General features: G+C 42.5%; 2 protein-coding genes across 3 annotated transcripts in view; one reads left to right on the top strand and one right to left on the bottom strand.

Moving 5' to 3' along the window:
- Window positions 1-21,018, top strand: part of Gls (glutaminase) — a 72,052-nt gene extending 51,034 nt beyond the window's left edge. Inside the window, exons 16-19 of the mRNA XM_055616805.1 lie at window positions 15,152-15,213; window positions 15,887-15,963; window positions 16,054-16,117; window positions 18,381-21,018. Of these exons, the coding sequence (XP_055472780.1) occupies window positions 15,152-15,213; window positions 15,887-15,963; window positions 16,054-16,117; window positions 18,381-18,537 (360 nt within the window). The 3' untranslated portion in view covers window positions 18,538-21,018. The remainder of the gene's footprint in view (window positions 1-15,151; window positions 15,214-15,886; window positions 15,964-16,053; window positions 16,118-18,380) is intronic.
- A 1,241-nt stretch (window positions 21,019-22,259) lies between these two features.
- Stat1 (signal transducer and activator of transcription 1) overlaps window positions 22,260-24,751 on the bottom strand; it is a 42,967-nt gene continuing 40,475 nt past the window's right edge. For both annotated transcript variants that reach the window (XM_055616419.1, XM_055616418.1), the window contains exon 25: window positions 22,260-23,090. In XM_055616419.1, the coding sequence (XP_055472394.1) occupies window positions 23,076-23,090 (15 nt within the window). In that variant the 3' untranslated portion in view covers window positions 22,260-23,075. The remainder of the gene's footprint in view (window positions 23,091-24,751) is intronic.

Raw genomic sequence — 24,751 nt, 5'->3', positions numbered from 1 at the left:
AAATATTACCCTGGAACCTTTGGAAGAAAAGTGTAAAAGAAGCATGACTCTAAAAATAAATGTTGCACCACTGGCTTTAAAAATAAATTCCTTTGGAGTTAAATATAAATAACAAGATTCAAAACTGCACAAAAGGTTGTTCAAATTCAGAGTAGTGTTGACAGAGCAAACATCTGTTTTTCTTTGGGTATTGGCTTTCCCTAGGAACATGTAAGATAACAAGCTGCTGCCCATTTTTATTTGCATCTATGAATGGCTGTAACAAAATTCCTGATTTGTTTGTCTCTAGTGCATATTAACCGACATACAATTCTTCATTTTGTGGGTTGGGAACTTTAATTTTTTTCTAAGGAAAAATGTTATGCACAGTGGACAGTTGAAATGCATTCATTTTCTAAAAATGTATTGACTTATAAATGTGAGATTTAGTTACTATCCAAAAGGAAGTAGATGTGTAGATGTATAGCACAGTGTTGAGTGTCTGCTTACCCTGGGCACCAAGGCATTTAAAGAGGGGGAAATGCTGGCTTTGTTCTAAGCTGAAACTTGCCTAGTTCACTCTTCTCCCTACAAATTTGCAGATACACAAATTTCAGCTTTTAAGAAATGAGCTGTGTTTCTAAATTCCGCTTGCCTACATATCAGAATTAAAAAGCTTGAATAGTAACATCAATATGCAAGTATAAATAATCGTAATTGAACTATTGTATTGTAAAATTAGAATCTTCATTTTCTGTCTCTTGTTAAACTTCTCTTTAGTTGTAGTTTACAATTAAGTCTTTAGTGTTTTGTATTTGCCCATTCAGTCATTACTGTGCAGTGTCATGTATAGGAACAAAATAAAATTTAAGGTCTTAAACTTTCTTTTCTTAAGTGACATTAATAATGTGTAAAACTATGGCATACGTAATTAATTGAATTCTTTGGGTAGTCTGTTGTTTCTCTTTACCACTCAAAAGTCTTGACTGAAAAGCCCAATGTGTATTATCTTTAAGTATTCCCTTCTGTATATTTTCATCTTTTCATATCATAATTTGCTTCTGGCAGAATATGAGGTGTTTATAAAATTTCATCATGGTTGCCCCTGAGGGATTTTTGTTTCTAAATTTCCATGTGCTTCTCGAATGTTTTCTTTCCACTTCTATTTAGTTGGTGTCTTGGATTTTCTTTAGCCTTTTAAGAAAACATAAAATATAAAGCCCAAACTTTTTTATTCAGCACAGTATAGCTTATTCTTTTTATTTTACATATTCCCTATATGCATCTAGGGTTCATGTCTATGCACATAATATACAGTTTAAATAAAAATGAACTAAATATTGTTTGCAGTGACTACTGAGATGTAAATGCCCACTTAGTACAGTTACCTTGGGTTTGGGTCCCCTCGGTAGAGGACTGTTTTTCTACTTGCTCATTCTATTCCTGTGATACTTACATTGCAGAGTTCTTTCAGGCACCCTGTATGCTCATTCTGCTCCACAACCATTATTTTAATATTTTTGAAACATGGTGTTTACAAGTTCTGTGACTAAAGATATCTTACTCAAGTTAGTAGAGCTGGCTTCATGAAGATATACCAAATTTTTATTATTCATAGTTTCTTTTTTTTTTTAAACTTTTAATAATGTTGTGGGGTGGAGGGGGCTGAGTACAGGTGAATGCAGGAGCCTTGTGGTGTCAGATTTCCCTGGAGCTGGAGTTACAGGCAGTTGCGAGCCAACTGATCTAGGTTCTGAAAGCTGAATTGGTGGCACTACACTGAGTCCTCCCCCTAGCCCTCATACATGGTCCTAATTACAAGTGTGAGATGACCCTGTGTACCTAAAATGGGCACAAAAAAATACCTTATCTCTCCGTGTCCACATGTGTCATACATGGGTATTGCAGGAGCCTTAGTTGTACAGACATGAGCTAATTTTCCTCCTCAAAAGGTTTGGACCTGAACACCTGTGGCCCAGATTTGTTCATGCAGTCTGTCATGCTAGTCTACACAATTGAGTTTTCTGTGCATAGTCCCTTTGCTTTTAATGTCTACAATTATAATCAACTGTAGCATCAAGGCATATGTGAAACACTAGCAGAGGCTGTGTAGTGTTAAAATGTGGAGACTTTGCCTTCTCGAATCCCTGTAATAAATAGCTAACATATATTGTGCTTATGTGGGGGTTACCCACCAGGGAAAAGCGTGTTTTGAGAATTATTTTTATTCTCATGGAAACCATGAAGCAGGTACAGAACACCATGAGATATTTTACTGTCTCCGGATTCTGGACAGATTATGTTAAGTCCCCTTGGCTCACACAGCTGTAGGAGTGGAGCCTCAGGAAAGCAGCTCTTTTTTGAATACAGACCATGCTTTGTCCTGTTGAGGTTTGTTTGTTGTGTATCAATAGAATGGGAGTGTTCCCTGAAAATCAAAGGACTGATACTTCCAGAATGCCTTTATAGAGCAAGAATTTGAAGAAACTTGATGGCCCTTGTTTTGTAAGTTAATTTTTGCTCTAACTTTATCTGTCGAAGGTGTTTACAAGCCACATCGCCAGTATTCTATGATTTTATGTATGCATTATGCACTCAAAGGAAAAAGTTCTCCACAGATCCTCTTACCCAGGTGTGATAGGAATGGTCGGAAAGTTTTCAGCATGACCAGACATGACCTTGAGTGATCAGGTGTCGGTTCCAGAGTAGAACACTTGCATCCAGTCTACCTCTTACGTCATCCTTTAGACCAGTCATGTGCATGTTTTCCTTTGTTTAGGAATGTTGCAGTCACTGCAGCGAATGTCAACACTGAAAGTTGTTTATTACTGAACAAATTATTTTATAGAAAGTGAGTTTTTAAAATTCAAGTCCTTAAACTGCCTTCTCAGCCTAATGTAATTTATTTAAAATTTTCACCAACACCAGTTTCTTAGGGTTCAAAGTAGCATTTACATCTGTTCTTGATTATGAGTTTAGCTCTGAGTTTAGCTTCTGCACTGAATCAAAACTAGGGTGATTGGGTGATGAGCATGAAATTTCCCTACCCTCCACAATATACTGTAGCTGTCCTTATAATTGCTTGGTTTTGACTTTAATGGCAAAATTGAGTATTCGGGGTGGGGCATGGAGGGGAGGTTGGAGGAAAATCCCAACACGGGAAGATGCTTTTCTGGATTCTGACTTAGTACTGCAGCTAGGGGATATCCTAACAAGAACTGTCCCTGGTTATTCTTCAGCAACTTCCTTGTCGGTGTGCCCACTTGAATTTGCTGTTTCTGGTGTTGACTTAGTACTTAAGTAATTTACTTCTCTTAGGAAATTCTTCCTGTTTGTGTATGTTTAAAAAAAGGGAGGGGTTCTGGGCTTCCATTTCATTGTTCTCAGTCTATATTTTGCATAGCTTCCAAAAAGTTTTTAGTTCTTTCTCAGTAATAGGAATTCCGTTCCTTTTGTGTTTTCTCCTCTTAACTTCTTGTAGTGTAGATACATTCCTACATACATACAAAAACATACATAATCATCTATATTTTTCCCTGCTGATATTCAAAAATACATCCTCCTGTATATAACGAAAATGCATAGCCTTTTCTATCAAGAACTAAAAGGGAAAGATCTCTCTCATCATTTCAGTAGTTTTTATTCAAATGCCACTCTTAAATGTTTGGTTATTTTAATGTGAAGTAATTTTAGTCTATATAAACAACCTTGGCATTATTGTATGTTACCCATTTATCAATTCATTGACAGTACATCTTTTTTATTTTTTAAAAAAGAAGTGTTTTGTTGCTTGTATGTCTGATTAAATGTGTGCCTACTTCTAGCACAAGAGGCCATTGCATCTCAAACTGTAGGTATGGACAGACAGTTGGGCGCCACCATGTCCTATGCAAGAATAATACATGCTTTTCATTAACCTCTGAGCCATTCTCTCCAGTCCTAGTATTTATTTTCTTACCTCTCATATGATTGAGTGTGGAAAACAAACATGTCTTTGTGTCTGGTTTATTTTACATAACATGACCATTTTCTTACAAATGACTATATGAATACTCTGTGCTGAGTATATACCACATTTTCCTTATGCATTTATTGGTAGAGACCTAGGTAGGTTTCTTTTCTTTTTTTTTTTTTTTTTTTTTTTTCTATTGTAAACCGTGCTGCAGTAAAGGATGTAAAATTTTAGTGATCATCTACCACAAGAATTTTTCAGGATGGTTTCAGAAACATTTATGCACCTTAATATTACTCAAATTACAATGTGAACCTTGACAGCTTTTAAGACTGATGTTCAGGGTTTGTTTGTTTGTTTTTTTTTAATTTGTATTTTTTTCACAATTTGTTCATTATATATCCTGATTGAAGCCCCTCCCTCAACTCCCCCAGTCCTGCCCACCCTCTTCCCCTCATCCCCTTTCCCTAGTCCACTGATAGGGGGAGTTCTCCATCTGCCCATAGCTTGTTAAGTCTCATCAGGACTACGTAGATCCTCTTCCTCCATGGCCTGGCAAGGCTGCATCATCAGGGGCAAATGATCAAAGAGCAGTCAACCGAGTTCATGGTAGAGTCAGCCCCCTTCTCCCCTCACTTGAAGATCCACATGGAGACTGAGCTGCCAATCGGCCACATCTGAGCAGGGGGTCTAGGTCCTCTCCATGTATGTTCCTCCTTTGGTGCTTCAGTCTCTGCAGGACCGCCTGAGCTCAGATCTTTTAGTTTTGTTGGTCCCCATGTGGGCCTCCTGTCCCCTCCATGTCCCTCTAATCCCACCTCTCTCTTCCATAAAAGATTCCCTGTGCTCTGCCCAAAGTTTGGCCCTGAGTTTCAGCATCTACTTCAATCCCCTGTTGGGTGGATCCTTTCAGAGGACCCTCTATAGTAGACTCCCATCCTGTTTCATCTCTTCCACTGCTTCTGGTGTTTATCCTGTTTGCCAATCTGAGCTTTAAGCATCCTCCCTAGGGTCCTCCTTAGTGTTCAGCTTCTTTGGGTCTGTAGATGGCTATCCTATATTATATGGCTAATATCTGCTTATAAGTGAGTGTCTCTCTGTGTCTGGGTTACCTCACTTAGGATGATCTCTTCTAGTTTCATTCATTTGCCTGCAATTTTCATGATTTCCTTGTTTTTAATAACTGAGTAGTATTCCATTGTGTAGGTATACCACAATTTCTGTATCCTTTCCTCCATTGAGGGACATCTAGGTTATCCAATCCGTGGCTATTACAAATAAAGCTGTTGTGAACATAGTTGAACAAATGTCCTTATTGAATGGTGGGGCATCTTTTGAGTATATGCCCAGGAGTGCTTGACATAGTGCTGTTCCCTGTTTCTGAGAAAGCACCAGATTGATTTCCAAAGTGGTTATACAAGTTCAAAGACCTCAACATTAAACCAGACACACTAAACCTGTTAGAAGAAAAAGTAGGGAAGAGCCTTGAACTCATTGGCAAAGGAGACAGTTTTCTGAACAGAACACAAACAGCTCAGGCTCTAAGCTCTACAATTAATAAATGGGACCTCATGAAACTGAAAAGCTTCTGTAAAGCAAAGGACACTGTCATCAGAAAAAAACGACTGCCTACAGATTGGGAATGGATCTTCACCAACCCTACATCCGATGAGGGCTAATATCCAAAATGTTTAACAAACTCAAGAAATGTGATGTTCAGTTTTTAAACACTGGAGAATTCCCTAGAAGGAGGAGAAAAATTCAGATGGTGTATTTGAGAGAGGATAGGCATCCAGTGGGCGAGCAGAGTGACCTCAAGGCCGTTGTCATGTCTAGGATGAGCAGCGGGACTGAAGTTGCTGCCCTTCCTAAGAACACCACAGAAGCACATCTTGAGAGGGGGGTAGAAATGAGCTCATCCTGCGATCTTAAAAGAGCTGAGTGTGTAGGTAGCAAGAGTTTTCTAAACACAAGGGTAAGCATAGCCATTCCAAGACTAGCACTCAGCAAGGTGAATGAACTCAGCCAACCTTTGGTCTTGTGCCTGTCACTTTACACTTTCCAAGCTGGCTGCTCTGCCTGAGCTGGCTTGGCCTATGATGGACGCTGACTGGACGGAGAAAAGAGGCACCTTCAGTCAGGAAGAAGCATTCTCAGAAACCACTTGGAATTGTTCACTCCTATGACAGGACTAGACAAAGAAATACTTTGTGAGCTTGAGAACATTTAGGACAGGGCAGTAGGGGAGGTCAAGTTACTGCTCAAGAAGACAGTGACAAGTGAGAAGCGTAGACCTCAGAGGGTAGGTAGCCTAAGAAACTTCTAAAGGTAGAGAAGAAGGGACTTGTGTTAGAAAAAAGTAGCCAGTGGAAAAAAATCCAAAGACAGTCCAGAGGTCTAGAAAAGTGCTTCCCAGAGTTCAAAACTAGCTTGGTCTGCAAATCGAGTCCAGGACAACCAGGGCTGCACAAACCCTGTCTTGGGGTTGGGGGGTAGGCGTATGATGAAATGCTAACGAGCATTTTTCATTGTTGCTGGGTAACCCAGCTCTGCCTCCTGCTTTAAAGAATTGTCACCTGCTTTGAAATGTAAAGGTCCCAGAACTCTTCACTGCTGATAAAAGCTATCCTGTCAAGAATTGAGAGGTTGGACTCTAGAGAGGTAGTAATCAATAATGGGCTTCTTGCAAAGAGCTGGAGCTTAGATTTAGAAAAGCACCTCCTATAAAACAACAGGGAACAGGCAGGGCAGATTTGTAGACATGGTTGGGTTTATGTTAGCTTTTTTCCTGTAGAGCATGGGGAGGGTGCTTTCTCTTGAGAATAGATCATGAGCTTGGAAGTAAGCTGCAAGGGTTCAGAATACAGAGAAGGTAGCAGGTTTGTTTCTGCAGGGAGGAGGAAGAGTAGGACTTGGCAGTGTCCTTCAAGCACTGCTGAGATGGTGCCCGTGGCAGTCAGCCATGCTCACTATTGGGACTGCACCTTGGATTTGGATTTAAGCAGATGGTAACTGCAAAAGATTGGGAAGTAACAGAGTTTTACAGTGCTTTTTAGCAGGCTTTGGAAGCTACCCTTCCTCACAGAAGACCTGTTTGACAGGCTTTTAAATTGCCCGTTGCCCCCTTTTACAGTGTGGTTCTGCTTGAACTTGGCACTGATGCATTATATGTTCCTTAAGTGGACTGTGTATGTAAAGTAGCTCCTGTGCCGTGCCTGACCTCCTTACTTTCAAGATAAAAAAACATTGTTAGAAGAATACAAATGCTAGGTAGAACACAGTGCAGTTCTGTAATCCCAGCACTCAGAAGGTGGAGGCAGGAAAAACATTGTAAATGCTAAAATAAGAATAGATGCTAAATGATGGCAAAGCCTTACGAAAAGTGCACACATATCAGGCCTAAACTTCATTTTTGAAGATAGTAAAACATTCCTTTATCCAGGACTTTCTATATATGTTGGAAGAAACTTGACATTGTTAGGTGAATAATAAGATGAGTGACTATGAAAAATGCCTTGCAAAAAGAGTAGAGAAACACTATCTTGTCTCTGTATATGATACACACTGACCTTTTCACAGAATTGTGAAACAGGTGTGGTTCACTGTAAACCAGTGAGAATTAGGATCTCCCCATAATGTTGAGGCATTGGTGTATGTTGTGATGGCAGTAACTAGAAAACTCATGACCATGTGTCAAGAGTAATAGGCATTCTATGGGAAGTGGCCATTCAATTTTGCATTAAAGCCATAATTTACCTCTAGCACTACCACTACTTTTTTCTCAGAATAAATAGAGCCCCAGCCCTTTTTAAGGCCCTTGTTTGCTTGTTTGTTTAGTTTACCTGAGACAACGGCTTTGTAGGCATCTTTGGATTTAAGTGGCTCTGGTTTTGTTTTCTCTGCAGTAACAAGTATTTGATAACAAGTATTTTATTTTATAACAAGTATTTTATTTTATTTTTTACCATGACTCTTGGGTTTTTGATTCTTTAGAGGTTTGATAGGCTCATTTTTCTGGTTATAATACAAACTATAAGCAGACTTTAGCATCCCACAAGTGTAGTGCCTCGTCCTCTGCAACACTTACGTTGCCCATTTTCATGAAGCTGTACAGTCATGTTTTTATGGAGAGTGACTGGAACCTGTTATCAGAGCAATGCAGATACCCTGCTCCTCAGAGCAGGAGGCTGCCTTTGCTCTTGGTAACATCCGCTTCCCTATTTTACTGCCTCTTTACTAAACGTGTGGTACCCCAGAGCACACAGCTATGTTGGTGGCTGCTTCTATAACTCCGCATAAAGGGGGATGGTGAGCACCCTGCAGCTTGCAGCCAGTTGCTAGAATTAGCAGGGACGGATAATCCACTGAGGTAAGACGCTGTTGCCAGTGTTTTTTATGTTAACCCCAAACTCAGATTTCACTTTTTAGAGGATTACATGCAGAAACAAAAATGCATTCTTTAACACCTTTGCATTTGGTTTTGTTATATCAGACTGAAATTCTTCCCTAATTTTCACATCAGTAAAAAAATTGGCACTAATAAAAATTAGGATCTCTGACTTCTTATCACAGCATGCTTTCATCTTGGCATTGCAGTTTTTGCTAGGTGATCTCTTGGCCTGTCAGAGTACCTGGCATCAGGCAGACTCCTATGGGCCACTTGCCAGCTCTGATGTCTAGCTGTCAGTAGCAATACTTAAAGCCTTTAATTCATCCATACTCTCTGTCTGTCTGTCTGTCTGTCTGCCTGCCTGCTTGCCTGCTTCTTGGTTTTTTGAGACAGTTTCTCTGTGCAGCCTTGGATGTCCTGGACTCGATATGTAGACCAGGCTGGCCTCAAACTCAGAGATTCCCCCTGCCTCTGCCTCCCTGATTGCTGGGATTATGGGCATTCGATATTGCGCCTGGCTGCTCTCTCTCTCTCTGACATAGTCTTATTTTTTGTTTGTTTAACGAGTAGTCATTTTTTTAAGCAAGACTTCTTTGATGTTCCTGAGAAATCTTAACTGGTTTGTTTAACAGAGTTTATATTTGAGTTAAATGAAGAGTAGAATGCAGTTTGGAGCTCCCATGTTTAGCCTTATATTTTTAAACTGAAATTTCTATGGAGTAGAAATTGTCTTTTAGAATCCAGTTGACTATTTGATTTCCCTGTTGAAATCACAGGAACTTCATGTGGTTGTAGAAGGGAAAATGGAAGCATGACCATGAAATTGCTCCATTACTCATCCTGTGAAGGGTTGTCTCTAATCCCCTGATCTCACTGATCAGGTCAGTTTGCATTAGTATTATCTATACATAGCACATGAATAGCTTTGTCCATGTAAACCCCTGGAAAGCTTAGAGGCAGGCGGCCTCTCGCTCAGCCTACCGTACAGTGCCGTACGGCGATTGTGTGTGCTGATAGTCAGGTTGTTCAGGAGTAGAGCCCAGGTGTCTGCCCACAGCACTGCCCTGCAGTGCACTGCACTCACAGGCTTGTTGGCGAGGCATTTGGTTTCCATGTATTGGCAACTAAAGAAATGTTCCCTTAGCCACACTACAACCGGTGTGTTTTGGCCTCAGAGGAAGAAAGGTTTTGATGAAAGACGCCCGAGAACTTTAATACCCCATGCCTTTGATTCAGCTAGGGAGAGGAGGAAGTGCTTTGTTTGTTTTGTAATGTTTGTTCTGTAATGACATAATCTCAATATTTTGTTTCTTTTAGCTGGTAGTCATTTTTTAGCAAGGCTTCTGAGATTACACGTGACTGAGAAATGTTGAGTGAGACTTTCAAAGAAAATAGGATCCGCAGTCATGATGGTTTATTTAACAGGTGAAGTATCCATTCCATGCAACAGATACTGCAGGGGCCAGAAACAGAGACCAGGCTGGTCAGCCAGGGCAGCTTTTCAATTACTTACAGTTTTCATTAAACCATTCCAAAAGAGCTGGATAAGTCTTAGTGTGGAGACAAACTAAGGAAGAAAAGTGGGAGCCTCAGTTTCCAGCATGCGAGAGCTGGGAAACGCAGCTGTGGTAAAGGTGAAAGCAGTGACCCAGGTTTCCCTCCTGCTCTCCCATTTCCCTCCCTGGAAATAGCAAAGGTCTCTTAGGAATTGAATTAATGTCCTTCTCCCCTTTGGGTAAAAACTGGAGGTTTCTCAAGGACTTGCATCACTGTGGTCAAGTACAGAACTGAGAATTCTGTGCCTGGGCAATAGCTGATGTCGTGTAACCTTAAGCCAAGGCCCCCGATCTCAGTAGCACATGATGAAGAGAGCACAGTCATCTACATCTGTATCTGCTCTATCAGGGATTCAAAGTAACTAAGTGTTGAATTCCTCATACTTCACCCACTCCACATGATACATGCCTGTAAAAGTGCAGTTAGCAGGGTACTTGGGAAACAGAAGTCACAATTGAACTTCCAAAGTTCAAAACAAGAGGCTGAGACATCAGAATGTTAAGATTTCTGTCATATTTTAGAATAGTAAGCTTAATCTGCACTCACATTCGCTTCTGGTTGTTACAGAAAAAAAGATTTTGGCATGCCAAGCATGCCAGAGTCAGGTGAACTCAAGTGAACTGTAACATTTTTGTCCCACTGTTGTCATGACTTTGTACAAATAAACTAAGATAATAGTGTCTGGGTCTGGCAAGTTCTGACAATAATTTGATAAGGAAAACATAGTACTGGGAAACATGCAAGACAGCCGGACACTCGGCATTTAATTTATAAACTTTTGATGGCTACATGCTCCAAAGGAATTTTTCACTGTGAGAAGGTATATATTCAACATTAGAACCTTGATTTGCAGAGGTTCTTGGCCCTGCCATATTTGTTCTGTTTCTATGTTACCAAGGAATCAGAGCAGGTTTTATACGTCTGGCAGTTAATGTTAACCCACTGTTTTCTGGACCTCTAGTGTCAAGAGTTAGGAAAGCCTCTCCATCTCTTAGCAGGCACTCGTTGGTAAGGTTGGCCTGGCATCGGGTGAGAGCTGCAAAGTGCCCCTTTCCTTTGTCCTTATCCTGTCCCTTCTAGAGGATATTTCAGTTCAACTGAATGGAACAAGAAACAGACTATTCCTAAGAGAATGTGATACTTCTCTTTTGTCTTGAAGTTGTTAGTTTCATTTTCCATCTTAATGCCCCACCCCAAAGCTAACCTAAAATGTAGGTGGTATAGGATGTGTAATCCCAGAATCCTGCAGGCTAAGTGGGAGGATCTGAGTTCAAAGCCAGCCAGGGCTTCAAGCAGGGACTCTAGAAGGGAAAGTGAGTCTGAAATGAAAAGGCATTTATAATGTATTGTTAAGTGGTACCAGGCATGGGATACCTTCTAGTGCTTTCTGACTTGGAGAGAGAGACACTTTGTGAATAAAATGCTTCTACTGGTTTGGACCAAAATCAGGTTTTTGTTTTCAAAGAGAATAGTAATAAACTTCCATGCTTAGTTACCCTTTAGTAATTTTTGTTAAGGCAAGTTAATGTCCCTCCTGATTGTCACAAAGCCACCTGGTGTACTCACTGCTTTCTCATTTCATTTCAAATTGCATTTATCTCTGAATTGAAAATGCTTGAGGATTAAGTGTTAGTAAAACTTAAATAGGCTAATTATATTGTTACATAAGCCCTTCCTAGAAGCCTCATGTAAAGGTGGAGGAGAAGACAGGCCCTCCCTAGACCTTATTTAAAAGAAGTTTCTTTCAGCAATGGTTAGGTGGCTAAGTCAGGCACCAAGACTATCTTGAAAGATGCTTGGCCTAAATTCAGGATTTTAAAAGGCAAAGACTGGCAGAACACCTGCCTCAAATGTGCAAGGCCCTAAGTTCAAACCTGAGCTCTGAAAAAAGCAAACAGCCCATAACAAAGGCATGTTGTTCACGTATACAGTAATTAAAACAGATGAGGATGTTTACTGCTTAGAAAAAGTAACATTTTAGGACTGTGGGTAATATATTGATATGCACATTAGAATCTGGAGGTTTCTTTTGTAACGGGGAGGTAAGATACAAAGTGAATATACCACAGGGCCATATGTAATGGGGTTATAAGGAAGCATATGTAGAAGATAAATTCCAAGTATACGTTGTATTAGTGCTCACAGAGGGTTAGCTATGACATCTCATTGAGAAATGGAGAGAGGGACACTATGTTCACAGACTGGCCGAGGAGCAGAGTTTGTGTTCAGGTTGTGGAGAAAGGCATCCACTGACAGGTCCATGCTGTGACAGGGCAGGTAGGAGTCTGAGGTAAGGAGAACAGAGACATCTAGACAAGCAGGTGCAGAAACAAGGGCTTTGAGAGCAGTTCTGCTGTGTGGAACTTGAGGGAGAGAAACAGATTGGCAGGAGTGAAGAATCTTGAATGCTGGGTGAAAGCTGCTCAGCTCCAGGCAGCAGGAGCACCAAATGTTTGCTGCTTTGGGAGACTCCTCATTTAGTCAGTATTAATGGACAGATACACAACGGGAACAAGGTACAGTTAAGCAAGAAACAAGATTTCTGCTCATATAGAGCTTATATTTAATGAGACAAAGATGATAAATAAGCTAGGGGTGAATAATAGTTTCCCTGGAAAGAAAAATCAAAGCAAGAGATAAGGAGTGAAGAAAAGGCAGGGTCAAAGTGTACAGTGGTTGACCTGGGTGAAGTGAAGGGGTCGTCTTACTAGGGAGAAAGCTTTCCTGGGAGAAGTGGAGGCTTTGAATGCAAGATGAGCAGAAACTTCCTGCTGGGGCGAGAGTTGATAGGGAGTAACTTTCGGTGTGACCTAGGAAGGAAATATTGCAGTTCTCCATGTTCTGGTAGAGTGGAGTTCTGTAGGTATGATGGGAGGTAAGGGACCGTGCTGCCATTTTGATTCCCTGGGGTAGCAGAGGTAAGTAGGCTGTCACAGTCCTCCACTTGAGCTAAGCCTCCAGAAGCCGAGTTGGATATTTTGGAGAATTTGGAGGATATGCTAGATGTGCTTATCCTGTATATATGTCCTACACGGGTGCACTGTGTAGGACACTTTGGGGGCAGCTGGAGCTGGGTGCCCTCCTTGGCTTCAGCCAGCTGTCCTGGGGAGGGCTCAGCAAGCAAATGCAGCAACTCTTGTGACTTCTGGGATTTAGAATGAACAAGTGCTGAATTGTGTCATCACAAACTAGGCGAGCCTGAAGGAGAGGAAGGCAGCACAAACCAAGGTCCACTGTGGACATGAGTATGTGGCACCTGCGGAATATCCTGGAGGCACTGGCCAGCCCACAGGTGGACAGGGGAGTGAGGTCTGTCTCCGATTTTGAATGTGAAATGTCAGCTCGGCAGTCAAGTGGAGTCCGTAGAGTTGGAAGTTTGACGTGAAGGGTCTAGAGGGGGCTGTGGACATGCCTGAGGGCATTGCTCTGAACAAGGTTGGTGACTGCCTTTGGAGTGCAGTGAGGCACCGGGGAGTGTGCACAGCAGTCAACGAAGGATTCAGGGGCGATACTGTGGTTTGAGGCCGGGGTAGAAGGGAGTGTACAAGAGGGTGGTATTTTATAGTATGGGGAGTCATGAAAATGGCTTTATATGTTCAATGAAGCTGTAATCAGTGTCAGCTATTTTAGGGTTCGGTTCTAACCCCGGGCTTTGCCTGCAGAAAGTATAAAAGGAATAATGAGAAAAGAAACTCAACAGTGGCAGACAAGTGGGAAACAAGAAATTTCTAACAGGTGATCAGTCTCCTGTGGCCTGGTAGTACAGAGGAGGTGAGGATTCAAACTGGTCATGGGCTGGAGAGATGGCTCCTTCATGAAGAGCACTTCCTGCTTTTGCAGAAGACAGAGGTTCAGTTCTCAGCACCCTTGTGGGCCATTGATAAACTTTCTATCTGTGGTTCTAATGAATCTGATTCCCTCTTCTGGACACATCAGGCACTGCATTCATGAATGGTGGCTCATAACCCAAGAGACTAACAGAACCTGTTTTTACCACCTTTCTTAGAAGTCAAACAACTACAAATGGAAGAATGATGTTCACGTGCTTTCAGAATCTTCATGGTAAAAGCCCCTTTTCTCACTGGCTCTAGAGCAGCATCAACATAGAGGCTGGCACGAACAGTGAGGGGGCAGGCAGGGGAGTTTGTGGGCTGAAGGAAGAAGCATGGGCTTGTGGGTGATACCAAGTAAGCAGTGGTGTTTAGGGATGACTACACATAGCTAGTTGGGCACCCACACTTCAGTCCTCCACAGACTCTCAGATGCCCATGGATCTCCAAGAGGGGAGTTTAGTATTTTAAGAACATATCTAGCCATAGAGCCCTTATTTTCATGGAGAATCTTTTGGGCTGGTTTCTGGGACACTCTCAGTGCTAAGTTGGAGGAGTTCAGCAGTGTTCAGCAGACAGCTTTAAAGTTCACAGTTCACAGTGAAGGGAACATCAGGTTTCAGGTCTGGAAGGAAGCTGCCCCAGAATTGTGGCTTTGATCCTAGAGAGCTGGGCTACTCTGTGCTCCAACTAGACCAGTGTGTCTACCCGAGACCCGTTCAGTTGAGTCGTCAGCATGGGTGCTGCTGCTGCAGGATGTAAAGTTGGCAGTGTGTGATTAGTGGTGTCTGGGATTGTAATCAACAGGGATGGGTAGTCTGAAAGAAAGCAGGACAAAACTGGGTGGTCTTAGAACAACTAGCCTTTCCATGTCACTATAAAGCAGGCAACTCTCAAAAATAGATGCACCTTAAGCCTTGGAGCATTTTGTAGTGGGAACTTGCCCTTTAAACAGTGTCCTGTGTGCTGAGCGTGCCCCAGTTTACGCCAGCCATCCAGCAATAGTCGGGACTCTCCGTGAGGAGCAGCTCTGTTCTTCCATTTACGGTGATGTACACTTGCTTCTCAGCTTTGCAAGGAAGTCAGTGACTAGTGGGGACAGTGATGCTGGCAGGAATGAGACATTTACGCAGCCAAGTTAGTGTTGGTATGTGATAAGACTTTTACCCATACAGACTTGTTGAACATAAAGAATTTTCCTTTGTCCTAACTGCAGACGTGTTATGAGCTTCCAATGTGTGTCAACATTCTAGTCTCCTTCCCATATATCTTATTGCTTAACTTTCTATCAGTCCTGGTAAAAGAAAAGTCCATGTATGTTCTTTAGATGTGTACCTAAGATAGTATCTAATCCATCCAGTGGAAGTCTTCAAAGCACGTGGAAACGACATGGCAGCCAGTGTTTGCTTTCTCCCACAAATATCTGGCTTTTCTTGTTCACAGGTAAAGTCGGTGATCAACCTTCTGTTCGCTGCATATACTGGAGATGTGTCTGCCCTCCGAAGGTATGCTCACAGGGCAGCGAGGCTGCGGCTCAAGCCGTCTAAAGGCTGCCGTCTCACTAACCCTCTAGTAAGCCACCCACGCAAGATCCATACCTCCCCACTGCCACTTGGCCTCCTCCCCACTTCGGTGTCAGACCTCTTAACTCCTGCTGCGGTAAAGCCCAGGCCTCTGTGGTAACAGGCTGCTGGTTTACTGTAATGGATCTTGGATGAGGCAGGAGACAGGGTGTTTGGTGGTGTGTCTGTCACCAGGATTAGAAAGGCCACGAACTACTGGATACCCAGTGTACGTTCCCTCTCACAGAGTTGCACCTGACCTTTAAAATGGACGTGGCTCAGCTGCTTTAAGGGCTCATTGGTACTTGTAAACAGGGTAGGCTTAAGAACGGGAGTCGCACTGAAAATGCAGATTGCTGCAGGCATGTTTGCCCCTTTAACGCAGCTCTGCCACTATCTGAAGTTTAAATAGTGATGTGATGAACCTTAGTTCTAGGAGAGACGACTTTATCTTACTCCACAGTAGCGAAGCTAAGGAAGAGGGGTCGCACAGCATTTATCCATAGTCTGGGAGAGCATGAAACCTGAATGAGGCCTGAGATTGAACTGACAGAGTAAATGTTAGTACTGAATTAAACTTATCTTCTGTAGTGAATCACTGTTTTTGAACTTTCAGATTTGCTTTGTCAGCGATGGACATGGAGCAGCGGGACTATGACTCCAGAACAGCGCTCCATGTAGCTGCAGCAGAGGGTAATACATAGGCCACTTATTTATAGTTTCTACAGATGTAAACTCTACTCCAGACTAAAATATGTATTTTTTGTGTGTTGGGGAGTACAGGCCATGTTGAAGTTGTCAAGTTTTTGCTGGAAGCTTGCAAAGTAAATCCTTTCCCCAAGGATAGGTGAGTATTTCTGTTACCTTCTAGCATAACTGATTTCAGTCCCAATTTGAACACACAGCATTGTAGTGTCAAGTGGCAGTTACATGTGAATCCACCACGGGACTTCTACATTCACCGTGTCTAACAAAGGCACAAGGGAAACCGTGCAGTCTGTGTGCCATCAAACTCCATAGCCAAGAGTTGTGTCTTACTCAGCAATGTCAGGTGTGACCACCAGTCGGCACTTATGAGAAGACCCTTCTTTGTATTTGAAGAGAAAATGGGAATTCTGTTCTCACAGGACTTTTAAATGTACGGGGCAGACAATACAGAAGTGTGGGAAAGTTTGTAAGGAAACTGTTCTTGAGTTGGAGCTGCTTGGTATTCCTGGATGTGTTGCAGTTATTTTCAGAAGGCTTTGTGGACGCTGGATTTTAAGTAGTACATTGGCGGAGAGCATTGAAGGCACTGAGCGCTGCAGGGTTATCTGCCTGCACTGGGAAGGATTTCCCAACATTCTGCGTGTCTGTGCTTCCTCCTGGCTCATGTGGCCACCTCCTAGCATGGGGCTGCAGGCACCACTAAGCATGCAGCACTGTGCTCAGTACTTGGGCACCCCACCCTGGATTGGAGTGGCTGAGCCATCAGCCTACAGTAAGGAGAGGGGCTTAGAAGAATGCAAGGATCCGCACTTGGTGCTGTTTGATAAGTAGATTTGGAAGAAGCCTGAGAGATGCATGGAGTTAGGAGCAGGTTGGCTGCCACAGCTAGCTGACTGGATTGCTAAGTCCTTGTTTTCAGGGCCTCAATCTTCTTGGTTTGCCTTCACAAGATGAGAAGTTTAGTGTAAGTATCTGAACTTTGCTAGCAATTTTGTGAGGTAACGTGTTGGCTATCTCCTATTCCTATGGTTATTAAAAAGAGTGACTGAAATAAGCTATGTTGGCGGTCCTCTAGAACCTCAAGGTAGGCTGCCATTTCTCACCTCTACCCCATATAGTGCGCACCACAGTTTTCTACAGTGAGAAACTGAAAAGTGTCTCATGTGTTTATAACTCCATTCAAACACTACTTAATATATATGTTGGAATTATTTACTTTGTGAATTCTTCCACTCCAAATTGGCCTTAGAGGTCTTCATCTTGCAGGCAAAAGGCAGCTAAATAACTTGGTAAATGTGTATTCAAGTATTTCAGAAATTAAGCCTGGACCCAGGAGTGGTTCTCTCATCAAATGGAATCAGTGTCACCTAAGTTATAAAACGGCAAGAGTGAAAGTGTTTTCATTACATACAGACTTTTCATTATGTCATGAAGAGATGTAAAGAAGATATGGCAGTTTTCCCAAAAGCTGACACAGACGCTTGTCCTGTTAGAGCCCAAGACTCCCTATTGAAAGCCATACAGAAGGGAGAAGTCCGTAACTCGGCTGTTATCTGCGAAACAGAGATGTGTGGAGTTTTACTTACCTGGCTTTCAAAAATTAAAAACAGACCACCAGAAATATTTACAATGCACACCTCAGCACTTTGGTTTCACATTGTGGCTTATTAAGAGGGTGGAAGGTGCAAGACAGATACAGAATGGTGGAAAGAACCAACAGCAGGGAGGTGGAGAGGGAGAAGCTAGCGAGGGAGTGGAGGGATCCCCATTGGATGTGAAGGAAGCAGGAACTGCGGAGCACGCCTGGGGGTTAGACTTTTAGCGTGCTGCCTCCTCTTGCAGAGCGTTCAGCCAACTCGCTGCTGCTGAGCCCCTTTGCTTGTCTTTGAATCTGCATATCCCGCTCCCTGCAGCACAATGGTGGCGGTGAGTTCTGGGCAGGCAGTGGGCCAGTTGAGCCTACAGCATCCTACCCATGCTGGATGTGGCGAAAGGGTCACCTCCTCTGGGCAGACCTTGCTCATTTAACATGCAGCTAATGTTATTGGAGACCTGGAAAACTCGAGGGTTTGTTGTGACTTTTGAACTCGCTTTCCTGTGAGGTTAGAAGGATGTTACACTACCTCATTTTTAAATACCTATCAGCACTAGAGTTTACTTCCAGAGGCCCCTCGTTTCCACCTGAATATGGAAAAAGATCTTTTCACAAAACTCCTTCTCCTCTCATTATGAGGATGTCTCTCACACCAGTGTCTGAACTCTTAAGTCCTCTGGTGTGTTCTGCATTCTCACTTGCAGCGCTGCTAAAGCAGCTGAGCAGGAATGGCCAGAGCCCGGTCTGGGGGGCGGGGTGAGCGTCGCATGCAGTGGCTGGGAGTAACCTTGTCCGTGCTGTGCTGCAGGTGGAATAACACCCCCATGGATGAAGCCCTGCACTTTGGACACCACGACGTCTTTAAAATCCTCCAGGAGTACCAAGTCCAGTACACACCTCAAGGGGATTCTGATGATGGAAAGGAAAACCAAACTGTCCACAAGAATCTTGATGGGTTGTTATAATGGTCTGAAACCCCAAGACTTAAGTTACTTACCTATTTAATTGTGGAACATGATTATGAAGAACATGTATATTTCTATCTGGTAGTGATGTGTATTTTACAACATTTGTCATTGCAGTGTTACTGGAGTTTTCTTCATTGTGCGCACAGGACAAATCTGATTTCTTTAGGAAAAACATAGAAATAAAAAAAAACCTCCCTTCATAATGTGAGCAAGAGTTACCTCGTGCGTTGTACAATTTGATGTAAAAGAATAGTTACCAATGCTAGCTGAACCATGGTCTTCATGGCTTGTGTGTTTTGTAAGTTTTCAAGCCCTGGTGATGGTATGCTCAGGCATTGATGAGTTAGTCTTTGTTGTACAGTCTGTCCACAGGGGTTGATGCTGTCATTAAATGAAAACAGTGTGATTTCCAAGACTTTAAATATAGATTTAGTTTGAGTGTTTGAACAACCATATGCACTTATATGGTTGAGTGTTTAAAATGTCGCCTATCACCCTCACTTCACAGTGTGACTTCTTAAATATTGAAGTAGTTATTCACTGTTCATAGACTATGCCAATTCTGATTAGATTTTATCAGGGAATCTGTTAAGATATGTTTGGTGACCAAAACATATGTGTGAATATAGTTCTAGAACTTTTACAACTTTTCCTTTCTATATGATCCTTAGGCCAGCCTCTCCGTGATGTTTAGCTGGCTGTCCCTTCCCCTGAGCTGGGATGTGTGTGCTGGCATACCATGCAGTTTCCATCTGTCCTCAGCAGATTATGCCCCACATTTCTGCATCAGAGGTAGAGCTTGGCCACTTGTCTACAGAAGATGAACCAAAGTTAGGCTGTCTAATTTGTTCATCCGTCTGAAGAGTACAGATGGTGACACTGCAGACTCCTAAGTCCTTTCAGCTTCTACAATAAAGAAATATTCAGAAATGCTTTCAGTTACCAAAGTAATAATGCTACATTAGTAAGCACTACAAGTAGCCTGTGACACGCCCTCCTGCTGTCAGAAGTCTGCAGCAAGGCAGCAGCACTCCTTTGGGAGGGCCCAGGGACTTTCTCTCCCTCTGCTGCCTGTCGCTGGGCTGTATCATTCAACGAGAAAAGACCACTTCATTTTAAATTTAGACCCACCATTTCATTGTTGTGGAAAGGTAATTTATAGTTAACTTAGGAAACAGGTAAAAGCGACCTTACAAAGAACATAATTTTCTAGAAATTGCACATACTATACCCTAATGCACCTCCAAGAGATGCAGGGATGTTAGTGAGGATTTCTGACATTGAGCATGTGCATATACATGTGCAGGCATGTATACACACAAATGGACTTCTTAGAAACTGCTTTATGAAATGAGCAAACTTCTCAACTGCGCAGATCCTAGTGGTTACCACAGTGAAACAGCATCTGCTTTGACCCTCTCTATAGCCACTGATTGCTTCTGAGCTTATGATCCTTGGTGGCCTATCATTCACTCCAGTAACCTCCAGCTTTGGTCCTGTTTTCAAAGTGCTTCCGCCATCCCTTCCGTCCCCTAGCCCCTTTCTTGATGAAACTGGCTATTCCTCCTTCCTGGAGCCAGAGATCGCCACCGTGTTTCTAAGCTCCAGAGTCTGGGAAGGCTGGTGGGTAGGCAGCCAGTGCTGACGCTGTGTTCCTGCTTCCGCATGCCTCTCCAGAAAGGCGGACAGGTGGTACCTGACTGTTCTGCACAGGAATAGCACCATCACCTCCAAAGTGAAGGGGTGAACATGTTTTCATCGAATCAACTGAGTTCATGCTATTCCAGCAGCAGCTGGCTTCGTGTAATTCAATGTGTGACCTAAATATTACTGGTGACTGTGAAGATTCCCTCCAATAATGGTTTTGTATACTATTGGAGAACAAATGTTCTCATCTTTCCTCGGACGAGTGCTGTTCTGTACAGTCTGTGGCTTGGTTAAATGTGCTCGGTTTCCTCATGGTGTTATGACCATGTATGTGCCAGGTCTTGCTCTGGCTGTTTGCTATTGGCTGATAATAATGAGGACACTGTTTAAATGCTTGAATGAGCTGTTAACTGCTGCCATCAGTAAACTCCAAAGATCTTTTTGTTTTGGCTTTATGATCTTATGTAGTTTTTCTGTTTCGTGGAACATAACCACGTTGGTTTGAAGCTGTTCACTGCTGTTTCTGCTGTCTTGGTTCTGACACCCATGTCTGGCGACATGCAAAACCCCACTGCTGCCCACACTGCGCTTAGCTGCACAGCTGGATTCACTGTTGATCTGGCTGGCTGGCAGTGACTTGATAACCTGATGTTGGATTTAGGTCCCTGCTGGCGAGTCCACAGCTATGAATGTATTTACTTCCAACGTTTCCCAAAATGAAACCTTAAAACTATAAATTGTAAGTATTCTGAAATTGGGAAATATTTATTTTAAATGAGATCAGGTAGTGTTGCTTTCTATGGCATAATAAATATGTGTATTGAAAACAAACTGTGAGAAGTGAATTTCTGTAAATAAGTGACTGTGACGACAGGATAGTAAGCAAAGGTGACACCTGAAAAATAGTGTTATTAATCTTACTTTAAAATGAATAAAGTGTAATTAATAATAATAAAAATATTTTAAAAAATAGGACTAATATGGGTCTGGAGTGGTGGCTTAGCAGTTCAGAGTACTGGCTGCTCTTCCAGAGGGCCTGAGCTGAGTTCCCAGCACCCACATGGCAGCTCAGAGTTGTCTCTGACTGTAGTCCCATTGGGGACTATGGGATCCAATGCCCTCTTCTGGTGTGCATACATTCAGACAAATTACCCATATTACATACCTACATGAAACTTAAAAAAAAAAAATTTAAATAGGATTGATACATAAATGAGATGCATATTAAACCAACTCACCATATTAGACATTTTAACTATCTTTATATTAAATAATAATAGGAGCCTGAATTAATTTTACCATTTTCTTAAAGTCTCAGCTCATTCAACAGAATGAACCATAACAAACTGTTCTCAATAGACAACAATGTAAGCAATGGTTAGATCCCAGCATTTAGAAACAATATATTTTTTAAATGTTTTGTTTCTTGATCATTTCAATTTAAGGGTCTGTGAAAGCCCAGCGTGCCCCACTGTGTACATGGAAAGAGAGGAGGCCTCCGCTTCCCTGCAGCCCTAAGAACCGGCCTGTGCATATACTCAGTGTGGTATACACTTGCTCTTGGGTTTTAAAGTGGACTTATCTCCTCCAAAGTAAAGCAAAGGATTATGGGAGAACACAGCTGCAGTGGTGACAACGGGAGCCAGCTACAGCTGTCTGTACAATAGCCTGTGACAGCTGCCCAGAAGAACCCTGCCACCAACCCAAACCCGAACCACTGGGCTGTGCTGCTACCACTGAAGAAAGTAGAACCAGCACACGCCACAAAACATCGTCCCTCAAAAAAGTGCCTGACAAAACACAGGATCCCTGGAACCATTGTGAATAATTATTAAAAAAAAAAAAACCAAAAACCAAAAACACATTCATCAGTGAAAAATAGTTTTCAGTGAATTTACATAGGGTATTTTAAAATTATTTGATACTTGTAAAGTATCAATTTTTCGGTTAATTAAGACAACCAGCTAAAAACAATGAAGATATTTAAGAACATGAATTAAACTGATAGGTTTATCTGTATCTGTAATTTCAACCTAAAAATATATTTGCCTTAAGAAAGCTGGCTTCCTTAATGGATGTGCAAAGATAATTTTATTCAACCAATGACCAAAATGACAGCAGAAAACATTTAGCTTGGTGGAATATAGACCAAACAGAAACTACTTGTGAAATATTTGAAAAATGTTCTTTCTTCTACTGGTGTTTAGTTTCATTTATCCATAACTGACAAGAAAGCTAAGTCCCTGAAGAGAGCAACTGTGCTTTTAGTTTTACATGGCCAATGCAGAAGAGGTAAAAAGGAAAACACAACTGTTTCTTCCCATTCAGATGAAGGATGTCCACTAGAGTCCACTAGATATATAGTCCACTATGCATGTATCTGTGTGTAAAGCTGACTTTAAACTTTGCCGTGGGTAAAACAGTGGAAGACTTCCAGCCATAAAGGAGAGGGGACATGTCAGTATGCCAATATCAGCCCATATCTTCCAGGACAGAAATAGTCCTACATCTAAAAGGTCCCACCATAACTGTGCCTCTTTCCAGTGATGTGTAGCATTCGGCCACTGACTATACAGCATTTACTAGAAGTTACTATACTCCTACCTTTCCCAAAACACTAGAATGACAATTCTAGTTCTCATGCCTTGGGTAGATCTCTGGTTTTTTTGTTTACAAAATTCAGTTTGCATAAGTGACCTTCCGTTTCACCTTCAGTTAGATGCTTGAAGTCCTTCAGAGTAACAGATTTCTATTTAGAGAGCCACTTGCTATCAACGAGTGTGTTGTGCTTTCTTGCATTTCCCTAGAAATACAGCATGAAGGAACAGGAGCAGGAAAGAATCACAGATGGGAAGAAAAATGTCGCCAGAGAAGACAGAAATTCATGTTTATACTGCGCTCATCTGCAAAAAGACAAAATGTAGTTAGGTTCATTGCACGAATATTATGAGATGCGATTCATGTATTCATGAATCTGTTGCCCTTCCCAGAATGAAGAGCAGGAAAACGCTTCTACAGCAAATTACCCCATGGAACCAGAAAGGCTAATGTGCCCTCTCCTCCCTGAGCTAATCAGGACCTTTTACATCACCTGATGGATTATTACTCTCTGGCCTACTGGATTAACTCAGTGACTCATCCCAGACAGACCATATAAAGCTTTCTGCTGTTATGCAAGTCTGGGGAGAGCAGCATGGCAAATCAGCCTATTCAAAACAAATGTGAGGAAATGCTGAGCCACATGCTGGAGGGAGAGGGACAGAGGGGAATGATGACTTTCCCTTAAAGGCCACTGTATAAGCAAAATAAACAAAGCCTGTGTTTCAGATGAGGGCCTGAGAAGTAAAATCTCTACAAAGCACGTCAGCCCCCTCCCTGGCCTGCCTGGCTGCCCTGGGTCATAAGCGCTGGCTGCCTCTGCTGACTCTGGCTTCCACACTGGTGTGGCTGTAGATGTCTCAAGGATAGCTCCGATCCTTGGCTGCTCTGAAGACATTCTGACACTGTCATTGCAGGGTATGGTATGTTCACGCTACTGGTATCATGTACATCCTTCAGTGTACAGGGCAGCCCCACAATGAAGGAGATTCTAGCCCTGAATGCCAGGAGAACCAATACAGACAGTACTAGACCACAAAGCCTCGAGAGTTTTAATAAACAATTTTAGACTGAAAAGCATATTAAAGGGTTTGCCTCTCAGGTTGCAGTCTGGTTGATGGCACAAATCTGTAGTTAAGATGGTGCACCGCAGGAGCCGGGGGCGGGGTTGAGATAAAGAAACCCTGCATGGATACCCGGTCGCATCTGCAAACCTCAAGTTCTTCATGTGCTCATTTGGCTAATAGTGTCCATAACTGAAAAGAAAGCTAAGTCCTCTAGGAAAGTAGGGTAGTTCTACTCCAGTCCAAAGGGACAAGTATAGTGTATGGAAATGTTAGAATAAATAAATACCCAAGTCACATTAGAGAAAACACCAGCATACCGTGCCTCGTGGACAATTTCCTCGGGAGCCTGAGAGCCAAGGCTAGACCAGCCATCAACCCTGACTACCTTTTTAGTCCATGCCTCCACACTTGTTAGAAATAAGCCAGCCTTGAGATTCGCTTCCACCTCAGTGCACACACCTGATTCCATTTGTTTTTGTGACACAGTCTCTGTGTAGCCCAATGTGGCCTGTAAAACCACTGGATCAAAGAGCTACAGGGGCCACCCAAAGACTACAAAACCATTTCCTGGAATTTGCCTGAGGGTGTGAAATGCCCCACAGCGTCACCTTCCAGCATATTAGAGCAGTGCTCTCTGCACAAATGGAGGAACCGGCAGCTTAGTTTTTCTAGGTCACTGAGAACAATGGTGATGACAGCTGGAACTCTGCATGCCAAATTCCAGTCACAGGTTCCTCACCCAACGCTGCCTTCGCCTCAGTAGGTGCCAATAGAGCCTGCCTGGTGCACAGGAAGTGCCCTGTAAGTGACCCCATCAACAGTGCCAGTGGTGATGGCCAGACGATTTTCTGAGCACCAGAGGAAGTATATAAGCTCACCCTGTTTTAGCAGCCGTTGCT

Source organism: Psammomys obesus, unplaced genomic scaffold, assembly GCF_907164565.1.
Source record: "Psammomys obesus unplaced genomic scaffold, mPsaObe1.curated_primary_1811, whole genome shotgun sequence".
Classification (NCBI taxonomy): Eukaryota; Metazoa; Chordata; class Mammalia; order Rodentia; family Muridae; genus Psammomys; species Psammomys obesus.
Note: the sequence above shows the minus strand (reverse complement) of the source record. Positions and strands in the feature narration are given on the sequence as shown.